Source organism: Scyliorhinus torazame, chromosome 12 (genome assembly GCF_047496885.1).
Source record: "Scyliorhinus torazame isolate Kashiwa2021f chromosome 12, sScyTor2.1, whole genome shotgun sequence".
NCBI lineage: Eukaryota > Metazoa > Chordata > Chondrichthyes > Carcharhiniformes > Scyliorhinidae > Scyliorhinus > Scyliorhinus torazame.
Genome location: NC_092718.1, coordinates 36,470,483 through 36,482,566, shown reverse-complemented (window position 1 = coordinate 36,482,566; position 12,084 = coordinate 36,470,483). Strand labels below are relative to the sequence as shown.

At 44.6% G+C, this 12,084-nt stretch overlaps 1 protein-coding gene across 1 annotated transcript in view; it reads right to left on the bottom strand.

Moving 5' to 3' along the window:
- LOC140387501 (NAD(P) transhydrogenase, mitochondrial-like) overlaps positions 1 to 12,084 on the bottom strand; it is a 131,327-nt gene that overhangs the window by 15,687 nt on the left and 103,556 nt on the right. The window contains exons 19-20 of the mRNA XM_072470676.1: positions 9,676 to 9,757; positions 7,343 to 7,461 (exon numbers count right to left, since the gene is read on the bottom strand). Of these exons, the coding sequence (XP_072326777.1) occupies positions 7,343 to 7,461; positions 9,676 to 9,757 (201 nt within the window). The remainder of the gene's footprint in view (positions 1 to 7,342; positions 7,462 to 9,675; positions 9,758 to 12,084) is intronic.

The following is a 12,084-nucleotide window of genomic DNA, read 5'->3' as shown; positions in this document are numbered from 1 at the left end:
ACTTTAAGCAGGAATGTTATTTCAGTGTTAACTCTTAGACTGTGGGCAATTTTCAGATATATTACCATGCTTGCTGAAAGGTTTCGGATAGAAACATAATTTTGTTAATTCATGGTCTAATTCTACAGAAACTTGCATTGTGATTGAATGCGTCAAAGTAAAAGATGGTGAACTGCGTTATGATGTTGCCTTGCGAGAGACCAGTAATACATATATTTTTTAAAAGACTCCAAAAACAAGTTTTATCAAAAAGAACGAAGCCACAAGGTTCACAGTTTAGATCAAAACAATATCCCTGCACAAAATTCAAAGAACACAAATATTAATAAATACTGTTTATTAAGGATAATAAAAATATAACAAACTCCGTTATTTATAATCTAAACCAAACTCTTCAAAACACTTTTCTTCTTTAGCCATTAGACTTACATCCCACATAAACTAAAGTCAGATACTTTTTAAAGAAATTGGATGATTAACAGTTTGGTCCGTGTACTGCTTCGAAGATTCGTAAAAGGGTTGAGATTTGTTGGGCCTTCCGCTTACTTCTGCAAGGTTTTCCCTTCAAATCTCCTCCAGCCATCCTAGTTACAAATTCCTCATTCAACATAGGTGTCCCTGGCATCTTAGCGTAGCCACCTGAGGTCAGAACTCTCCTGGTGCTAATGCTCTTCAACTGTGGAGTTTGGAGCTTCCAAAATGCTCTCCAACTTTCTCATTTTGGCTATCCCAGAAATACAACTCACTGTTGGGCATCCTTCAGTTAAGAGTTAAAACCCTTTTAACCAAAACACAACATTTCAACTGAACTCTCTTCTGCATCTTGTGCTAAACGGTTTCAACAAAGAATTTCACCTACTACAATTAACTTAAGTTGACCATAGATTTTCCTTCTTCTAGTGTTTAATCTCCCAGGCAACTTGGTCATATGATCACTTATTGAAGGCCAGGCACCTTACCAGGAACAAGATCATCGAAAAACTTAGTTCTTAAAGCGACCCTCACCTTAATTCAACATATAGGCTCATCATTCCCCTTCCAAGAAAAGCACATGGGACATCACAATTATGCTTCATAAAAAAAATGTACTTGATCCTTCTAGTTTTCAAAATGCCGATTATACAGCACTAAAACTTAGTCATGCAGTCAGATACAACTTTGCTTTGAAGTAGTCATATGACAATTTTGATGGATTGAATAGTACTCACACAACATACATTGTGCTGGGCAAAGATTCCAAAAAGATCACCTTGATGTCTGTGGACATCACCTACATAGTCAGGATGCAGAAGCATCAAATTTCTCTCTCTCTTTTAATAAAGCACTTACTATCCAATACTTTACTGAATCTGCAAAAGCAATGCTTGCTAGAAAGTGATGGTAACTTATTTTTTAAAAAACAAAGAAGTTTATGTTCTCTCCAAACTGGGTGGGAGAAGGCGAGGGAAGAAACAGGCAGGAAAGCAAGTCAGTTTGGGAGGGCCAATGAGACAGGGACTGCATGAGGGGCAGAGAAGCAGAATGAGCAAGAGAACTCAAATAAATGCCGAACGGGAGATAGGAAGTGGGGTTTATTATATATCTGAAGAAAGCTCCAACAATTTCTTCACCAACTACTTTTGGTATTCAACTGTACGATGAGGGAATTAAAACAAGCAGAAACACAAAACCAAGGCTTAAAATTAGCGAGACATGGTGGGCGGGATTCACCCAGCCTTGGGCTGGGGAATCCCCGTGAACAGGCCACGCCGCCCTGACGCCGGCACGCGATTCCCCACAGAGCAGAGAATTGGCGCGTCGCCGGTCGCGGGCCGCTCTATGCGGCCGGCCCGTCGATTCTCTGGCCCGGATGGGCCGAGCGGCCGTAAGAAAAGAGCCGAGTCCCGCCGGCGCCGTTCCAACCTGCTCTGAGCCAGCGGGACCTCAGCGGGGAAGGGTCAGGTGGCCTGGCCCGCGATCGGGGCCCACCGATCGGCAGGCCGGCCTCTGTGGCTGGGGACCTCTTTTCATACACGCCGGCCCCTCTAGTCCTGCGCCATGTTGCGTCGGGGCCGGCGCGTTGAAGGCCACTGTGCATGTCCTCGTTGGCACCGGCGCCACTGCGCACCCTGCCGCGCACAGTTCGCGCCGGGATCGGCAGCTGGAGCTGCGCAAACTGCCCCAGCGCCGTGCTGGCCCCCTGTAGGTGCCAGAATTAGTACTGGGAGCAGCCCTTTTATGCAGTCGTAAAACGTAACAGCATTTACGACGGCGTGGACACCCTGCCGCGGGATTGGAGAATCCTGCCCAGTGAGTCCTTTCGCAGTATTTTAAACAACAAAATGACCTGATGGGCACAGTACTATAGTAGTGATAAAGATTATCAATCCAGAGGTCGCATATGTTGTAATACGTGCACAATAGGCGGCACGGTAGCACAGTGGTTAGCACTGTTGCTTCACAGCTCCAGGGTCCCAGGGCAGGTTAGATTCCCGGCTTGGGTCACTGCCTGTGCAGAGTCTGCAAGCTCTCCCCACGTTTGCGTGGGTTTCCTCTGGGTGCTCCGGTGTCCTCCAACAGTCCAAAGTTGCGCAGGTTAGGTTGGCCGTGCTAAACTGACCCTTAGTGTACAAAAAGGTTAGGTGTGGTTACTGGGTTACGGGGATAGGGTGAAGGTGTGGTCTTAAGTAGGGTGCTTGTTCCAAGGGCCGGTGCAGACCCGATGGGCCGAATGGCCTCCTTCGGCATTGTAAATTCTATGATTGTTAATAGTTTTGTTTTGAGTTCACGCTCTAGTGTTGAACATTTTCTCTGCGTGTAAGTGATCGATAATGTGGTCAAGGTGCGGATGCTTGACCAATACTGACTGCAAAATAAAAGCCAGCAAAGTTAGTTATTTTATTCTCCAGAGGCAGCAGGAAGAATCTGCTCTTTATTTTCATTGTGTTCTGGGGGGGTTTCTGATATCCAGTATTCCTAGACTTTGTCTTCTTCAATTTACTGGTTGCTTGAACAACAGGAATTGAAGCTAAACTTATTGAAGAGTATTTTTTTGTAACTTTCTGTCAAACTATAAACATGGGATTTTAACGCAGGTGAATGTGGAAACAATGATAAAACCAGTGATAGTCGTTTGCCAGTACGGAACTCGAATATTGCTGAAAAGAGACATATTGCCGAGGCTTTTCATCCAGCACACAATCGGACAAACACAAGAATGCCAATTTCAAACAATCAGAACAATGTGATCGATGCTGGCAACTTTTGTAAGGGATGTTAATCGCTTGTAAAAATCTAATTCTGCTTGCATTCAGCATTTTACTGAAAATAACGGTCTAAATTCCCGAATGGAATCTTCCCACTGGAAGAGCAACTTCCTAATTAGCTAATTGAGGAAAGCAGTTTCAACCAGTTTTCCCCTCCCCTGTAACTGGGATCAGCTAGTTTGTGAAGGATATAGAAACAGACATTTCAGTGCGATTTAGCATTGGTTGCTGGCAGGTTTGGGTGTGTAAGGGAAAGTTAATCTCTTTATAGTCATCTAACTGAGCCTGTATTTCGCATTTAACTGAAATTTATTGTCTAAAATCTAAATTTCCCAACCTTAAGTAGGTTTTCGTGGAAGAGCCGCTGAAGTTAGCTATTTAAGGAAAGCAGCTGAAACCAGGTTTCCTGTAACTGGGATCAGCTAACTCCTTAATTTGAGCAGGATCTATAAACAAACATTTCATTGCTCAAGGTCACACTCCATGTTAACTCAGAGTGCTGGAGTTTTGAAAAAATTCACCCAGGGGCCGTAGGTGTTGTCAGCTGGGCCAGCATTTATTACCCATCCCTAACTGCCCTCCATTTCAGAGAGCATTTGAGGGTCAACCACATTGCTGTGGATCTGGAGTCACATGTAGGCCAGACCAGGTAAGGATGGCAGAGGGATTTTTACGACAATCGACAATGGTTTCATGGTCATTGTGGTGTTGGGTGTTCTGACACACAGAAGAGCCAACACAGTTGCATATGGTACAACATTAGACTTTTTTTTTAAACTCCGGATTTTTAACGGAATTAAATTTCACCATCTGCCATGAATCCGGATCTCTTGCCCTTGGGCCTCTGGCTTATTAGCCCAGTGATTCGCCACTGCCTGCCCTTGGGTGAGTAAGGCAGTTTGCTTTTGCCTTTTTGAACTTTTCACCCTGTAGGATCTACTCCAGCGGTAGAAGTACAGGTTATGCTGCAATTGTATAAGGTGTTAGTGAGGCCACACCTGGAGTAGTGTTGGTCTCCTTACTTGAGAAAGGACGTACTGGCACTGGAGGGTGTGCAGAAGAGATTCACTAGGTTAATCCCAGAGCTGAAGGGGTTGGATTACGAGGAGAGGTTGAGTAGACTGGGACTGTACTCGTTGGAATTTAGAAGGATGAGGGGGGGATCTTATAGAAACATATAAAATTATGAAGGGAATAGTTAGGATAGATGTGGGCAGGTTGTTTCCACTGGCGGGTGAAAGCAGAACTAGGGGGCATAGCCTCAAAATAAGGGGAAGTAGATTTAGGACTGAGTTTAGGAGGAACTTCTTCACCCAAAGGGTTGTGAATCTATGGAATTCCTTGCCCAGTGAAGCAGTAGAAGCTCCTTCATTAAATGTTTTTAAGATAAAGATAGTTTTTTTGAAGAATAAAGGGATTAAGGATTATGGTGTTTGGGCCGGAAAGTGGAGCTGAGTCCACAAAAGATCAGCCATGATCTCATTGAATGCTGGAGCAGGCTCGAGGGGCCAGATGGCCTACTCCTGCTCCTCGTTCTTATGTTCTTCTAAGTGTTTACGGACTATTCTATTTCTAAGGTTTACAATAGTACAGAAATTGGTGGCAAGATTAATAAAATACATAGAAAAGCAAAATAATCAATTGAATAAAATGATTTAGGTAGTTAATAAAGGCACATTCAGGATGGCAGCAGAGGCAATTATTTTTATTCATTTGTGGGATCTGGGAATCGCTGGCTAGGCCGGCATTTATAGCCCATCCCTTAATTGCCCTCGAGAAGGTAGTGGTGAGCTGCCTTCTTGAACCGCTACAGCCCATTTAGGTACACCCACAGTGCTATTACGGAGCGAATGCCAGGCTTTTGACCCAGCCACAGTGAAGGAACGGTGATATATTTCCAAGTCAGGGTGGTGATGGACTTGGGAGGGGAACATCCAAGCAGTGGTTTTCCCATGTGTCTGCTGACTTTGTCCTTCTAGATGGTAGCGACTGTGGGTTTGGGAGGTGCTGCCGAAGGAGCCTTGGTGAGTTGTTGCAGTGCATCCTGTATCATGGCTGCAGCATGCGGGACCTCCTGGATGCCAATGTGATCCTTGGCAAACATGTCTGTAGGAAGTGCTTGCGGCTCGAGGAGCTTCAGTTCAGAGTCATTGAGCTGAGGGCTGAGCTGCATAGTGTCATGTCAGGAAAGGGGAAAGTTACCTTGAATCAGGAAGAACAAAAGAGAAGTATATTATCTAAATGGCGAGAGATTGCAGAGTTCTTTGATTCCGAGGGAACTGGTGTCCGAGTGCATGATCATAAAAGGCTAGTGTTATGTATTCATAGTGTTTTCTCACAACCAGCTTCATAGCTCAGCAGGGGCACTTTACGAGAAAGATTGCGTGCCGTTATCTCAGCCGTTTGTACAGGAAAACGAGCAGTCTAACATCGCAGCCTTGGTGCTAACATCTTCTAAATAAAGCTCTACGTTTTGGTTGAACCTCCCAAGACCTGAAGACTCAAACTTGCATCCATCGCAGCTAGTGTGTAGGTACCGCAAGTAATTAGGAAAGCTAACAGAATTTTGTAGTTTATTGCAAGGGAAATTGAATAGAAACAAGAGGTCACAGATATAGGTTGAGAGGTGGTAGATTTAGAACTGAGATGAGGAGGAACTACTTCTGGGTGGTGAATTTGTGGAATCTGAAGTGGAATATGAATCATTAAATGGTTTCAAGGAGGAGATAGATATATTCCTAATTTTTAAAAAAGGGTTAAAGGGATATGGGGAGTAGGCAGGGAGATGGATTTGAGACCAGGAAGAGATCAGTCATGATCTGATTGAATGACAGAGCAGGCTCGAAGGGCTGAATTGCCTAAATCTGCTCCTAATTCGTATGTTCCTATGAAAAGTAGGGAGATTATGCTTCAGGACACTGAGACTACATATGGAGTGTGGTGTACAGTCCTGGTCTCCTTATTTAAGGAAAGATGTAAACGCGTTAGAAGCAGTTCAGAGGTTTAGCAGATACTCAGAATGGGTGGGATGTCTTAGGAGGAAAGGTTGGACAGGCTCAGCTTGTATCCGCTGGAGCTTAGAAGAAGAGTAAGAGGTGACTTGGTTGAAACCTTTACGATCCTGAGGAGTCTTGAAAGGGTGGTTGTGGAGAAGATGTTTGTTTCTGTGGGAGAATCTAGAGCTAGATCTAGATTCTAGGTCTGTTTAAAAATAAGGGATTGCCCATTTAAGACAGAGATGAGAATTTTCTGTCTTTGAGGGTAGCGAGTCCTTCCTCAAAAGACACTGGAAACTGTTTTTTTGACTATTTTAGGGCATTAATAGGTAGATTCACAAGGGGATGAAAGGTTTCAGGGATAGGCGGGAAGTTACAATCAGATCAGCCATGATCTTACGGAATGGCAGAGCAGGTTCGAGAGGCCAACCGGCCTACATCCTGCTCTTAATTTGTATCTTCGTATATAATTTATACTATGGGAGAAAAGGGTGCTGATTGGTTGAGGTATTGCCACAGAGCAAGCAACGGGGGACTAATACGTCAAGTTTGTACTGTTTTTATGCTTGCTAGAAGCAACACACATTCAGATACAGGGACCCATTCTCTGTAAACAAAAGGAATACGTCCGAGCCTTTTTGATTTACCCAGAGCTTGATTTTTCCATGGCAATGCCTCAGCCAATCAGGGTCAACTTGACAACCAATTAACAACCTTTTCACCTGTAAGTAAGGAAAGTCGCCATAGAGCTGCTTTCCTCTTTGAAGGTGAGAGCTGACTGGTGGCGGTTTAACCCGAGGATCACCACACCTCAGGAGAGGGGTAAGGTTGAGTAGGCGGGCCTTCACGAATAACCTCAGCCAGCGCTGTTCTCCATCACCAACCAGCTGTCTAGCCCACCGAGCTAAACCGGCCCCCTTTCATCTGTACTACAAACGTTGTGATCCTTTGCAATTTAACATTCTTGCATTTGTCCTGATGAGTGCAAGATGAAAAGCTTCAGCAACATGCCTCTCTTTCCAGCAATAAAACCAAAGTAAATACTGAGAAAGTGTTGCATAAATTTCTTGCAGTGCCTCTGAATTAACGTCTTACTCTCACCTGGGAAGTCCTCGTTTATCTCCTCCATTTCCAAAACAACGTCATAAGGCACACCGGCCTCAGCCAACAGTACGTTAAGTTGACCAGGCATTCGTCCTGCAACAGGGTGTATTCCAAATCTACAAAATATTATTCCAACAATTAATGAAAATAAAATCACTATTAGAAAATGCAATAAATATCTTCCATATCTGTAACAAATTGTTCCGAGGATCAATCTGTGCCTTTGTCAAGAAACTAAATTGGCTCGTTTCCTTGAATAGATTGACAACATTATTCTTGAGTGAAGGAACTGGCTTGTTCCATCATGAAGATTGTTTAATTGATGCAGACCTCAAAAATATTCATTTCTTCTTGGATATATGTTGTTGTATTGGTAACATCTAATCATTTATTAAACTGAAATATTATGTAGGTTACCTGCCCACTTTGAATCAAGGAATTAACTGTAGCTTTGACATCTAATAATAATATTCTTTATTGTCACAAGTAGGCTTACATTAACACTGCAATGAAGTTACTGTGAAAATCCCCTAGTCGCCACATTCTGGCGCCTGTTCGGTTACACGGAGGGAGAACTCAGAATATCCAAATGACCTAACAGCACATCTTTCAGGACTTATGGGAGCAAACCGGAGCACCCGGAGAAAACCCATGCAGACAGGGGGGAACATGCAGACTCCACACAGACGGTGCCCCAAGCCGGGAATCGAACTTGGGACCCTGGCGCTGTGAAGCAATAGTGCTAACTACTGTGCTACCGTGCCGCCCTAAGTGGGCGAAAAGCAGGAAAATGAAACAGTATGTGCCATACACACTCCGCTCAGTTAGATCTGATGGTACAGCACTGCTGTCGCCCCTGTCATGATATTCATATAAACATATCATGGTGCAAACACACACACACACTGATGGACAGATCAACGGACCAATCAACACACACGCAACATCACAACCAATCACCAGTGAGAGCATACGCACTATAAAACCTATGAGCCTGTTTGCACATTGGACTCACTGAATTGTTGTGCAACAATGTTGATGTGTTTCTCTTTTTGTCGTTCCAGGAGTTCTCTTTCGATGTTTGATGATTGCACTTGTTTTGTTTATGGTACAACCTCGTTGTTATGTTGCACCTGACACCTTCCTATGTATATAGTTTAGCCTCATGTACATGTTGTAGATATTGCACACACGTACTCAGCTGCACTCAGTACACACCAATATTTATTACCATATAGGCACATATTCTTGTGAAAAGGGGGGGATGTCATGATATTCATATAAACATATCATGGTACAAACACATACACACTGATGGGACAGATCAACGGACCAATCAACACACACGCAACATCACAGCCAATCACCAGTGAGAGCACATGTACTGTAAAACGGGGAACACCACAGTTCCCGCTCATTCCAGCAGGAGATAGCTCAGAGCACAGAGCTGACAGCGTGCCACTCAGACATACACCATGTGCTGAGTGCCTCTCTAAGATAGTGCTAGGGCTGGGTCCACAGGTTAACTGGTAAAGTTAACAGCCAGAAGTATACAGTAGATGTTATCAAGAATAATAAAACAGAGTTGTACCATCTACAACCGTGTTGGTTCGTTTGTATAGTGGAACACCCAACACGACAGCCCCCCTCCACAATCCTCCCCCAGCAGGCCAACCATATTCCTGCCAGCAGGGCCGGCCCCATATTACGCAGATGCGGAGCTGTAAAGTTGCAACAGGGCATCTTTTTGACTGTCCCAGCTTGCAGGCTGCATGTTAACGAAGGCCGGCTGTCAAAACGGACTGGGCCTCCTGCCAGGTGTATCAGGTAGCCGGCCAGCGTGCTGTGGGAATCCCTCAGCAGTATTTTGAACACCTAATGCCCTATCAAGATACAATGGTGTAGTGGTGACATGGATTAACAATCCAGATGTGCGGGGCAGCACGGTGGCGGTGGGTTAGCACTGCAGCCTCACGGCGCCGAGGTCCCAGGTTCGATCCCGGCTCTGGGTCACTGTCCGTGTGGAGTTTGCACATTCTCCTAGTGTTTGTGTGGCTTTCGCCCCCACAACCCAAAGATGTGCAGGCTAGGTGGATTGTCCATGCTAAAATTGCCCCTTGATTGGAAAAAATTAATTAGGTACACTAAATTTTAAAAGAAACAATCCAGATGTGGCAAGTTCAAATCTCGCCGTGGCTATTTTGTGTGACTGAATTCAATAATTCTGATCACGTGTGGGCTGGCGGCAGAGAAATAACCACAGAAGCAGCAAGTCAATTTCTGTCCATAATGAGAGCTGTAATGCAATATTGGATGAAACCAAAACTTACCTGACCCTCTTCCCATATTCAACGAGCATCTTCACCATGTCTGCAATTGGATACTGAGCTTTTGCAGCGCATAAGCCCCAACCTGTATTACAGAACAAATTGAGTACATTTGCTTCAAACCAATGCTTTGAAAACTGATGGCCGTTTAGGGCACAATGCCATGAATTTCATTACTGGCTTCAGTGCCTGCTTGAGTTTTAGGCCAGCATTAAAATGCATTATTTTTGATAGCATATTTGCTGACAAGTTAAGTAGCCCCTTCAAAAATTCCTGCTGGATTTAATATTCAATGGTGATGATTGCTGCCCACTTCACAACAATCAATCTTGTACAATCCGCTGGAGAGCATTGAGGGAATCCCAAACTCCAAATGTTTAATAATTAATTTAAAACATTAACTTTAGGCGGTATTTAGCCCAACTGGAAATTGGTTTAATATCACCAGGGCACCATATCTATTGAAATCATCATTCAGCAAAAGATGGGGAGACGGTGGCGGAGTGATATTGTCACTGGATTAGTAATCCAGACACCCAGGGTAATGCTCTGTGGTCCCAGGTTCAAATCCCACCATGGTAGTTGGTGAAATTTGAATTCAATAAAAAAAAAAAAATCTGGAATTAAAAAGTCTAATGATGATCATGAAACAATTGTCGATTTTCGGTAAAAACCCATCTGGTTCACTAATGTCCTCCAGGGAAGGAAATCTGACGTCCTAACCCAGTCTGGCATGTGACTCCAGACCCACACAGCTATGTGGTTGACTCTTAACTGCGGCCCACTGAAATGGCCTAGCAAGTCACTCGAGTCCAAGAGCAATTAGGGATGGGCAAATGTTGGTTCAGCCAGTGATGCCCACATTCCCAGAATGAATTTTTAAAAATCACAATGGCAGCAATTATTTTGGTGCAACAACTGGTCTTTTAATTCAATTGCTATCACCTGGAGCTGTGAAGCAACCGTGCACAGTGGTTGTTTCAGAGCTCCAGGGTTCCAGGTTTGATTCCCGGCTTGGGTCACTGTCTGTGCGGAGTTTGTACGTTCTCCCAGTGTCTGCGTGGGTTTCCTCTGGGTGCTCCGGTTTCCTCTGTAGCCATCTCGGATGGCCACTTCCAACTAGGTACAGGGAAATTCGCAAAGCCTAGTGGGTAAAATGGACAAGCCAAGATACAGGCAGGCTCAGAGCCTGAAATGTATATTTGTAAGCAAGAAGTCCAGGCGGTATCGAAACTCCGACCAATGAGCATTTTAATAGGGCCGATTAGCATTGGATGGCCCTTCTTCACCAAAACAAAGGACTGGTACACGAGCGACCGGTACAGTCCCAGACATTTTGCCGCCACTCCCTGTTCAGGGGACGCGTAAACAACGGGGTCAGTGACCGCTTGGGATGCGCCCAGCCATCCAGATCCCCGCCCACTTATTGGTTAGGAATCGAACGGAGTGATCAGGGATCACCCAATTAGTGGGGCCGAAACTGAAGGACCGCCCAAAAGAGCGCAAAAACCCCCAAGTATAAGAAGAAGAGTTCGCCACATGTTCGTGCTCTCTTGGACCTGGTACCCCGGTCACGGCCAGCTCCAATTGCAGCAACACCAGAAGCAAGTCCAATTCAACGCTCGCTACCAGACGGATGAGCCTAGCTGAGCAGCAGTTACTCCCTCGGATTCGATAGATCCAGAATCGAACAGCGGCCACTGTTTCTCTGACCGAAGCCGGGTGCCCGAAGGTAAGTACAGGTTGTCTTAGTTGATAGGTGTAGTTAACTAGTGTTTATGTTGCATGACTAATTGTGTGTAAATAAAGTACCCTTGACCTTGAACTAACTAACTGGTGTTTGGCTCTTTGATCGATAGCCGGTTGAAACTTGTGGAGGTATCATTTGATACCTGGCGACTCTAAGCATTTAGACATAGATAACATAGAAAGGGCAAATTCACTCATTGCCATAATTGGAACAGAGCCACAGAAAGGACAGAGTAAAAGGAAAAAAAAGCCAACACCTCCCACAGTCCAACGATGGGCAGGGTAGGTGGATTGGCCATGATAAATTGCCCCTTAGTGTCCCAAAAAAGGTTAGGTGGGGTTACTGGGATAGGATGGAGGCGTAGGGTGCTCTTTCCAAGGGCCGGTGCAGACTTGATGGGCTGAATGGCCTCTTTCTGCACTGTAAGTTCAATGATTCTATGAAATGAACAGATGTAGAGATACCAATGCTTCCACCATGCCACTTGTTCTTATGCAGAAATGGTCTGTTATGGGATAAAGTGGGAAGTGCGAGAACAATGACTTCTAAAATGGGAATTTTATTAGAGTGGAAATATAGTGGTGCACAGTGGGGAAGCGGGTGCTATGGAAAGTGGCCTTCACTGCATGTGAATGAACTTAGCAAAATGGACAAAACTAAAG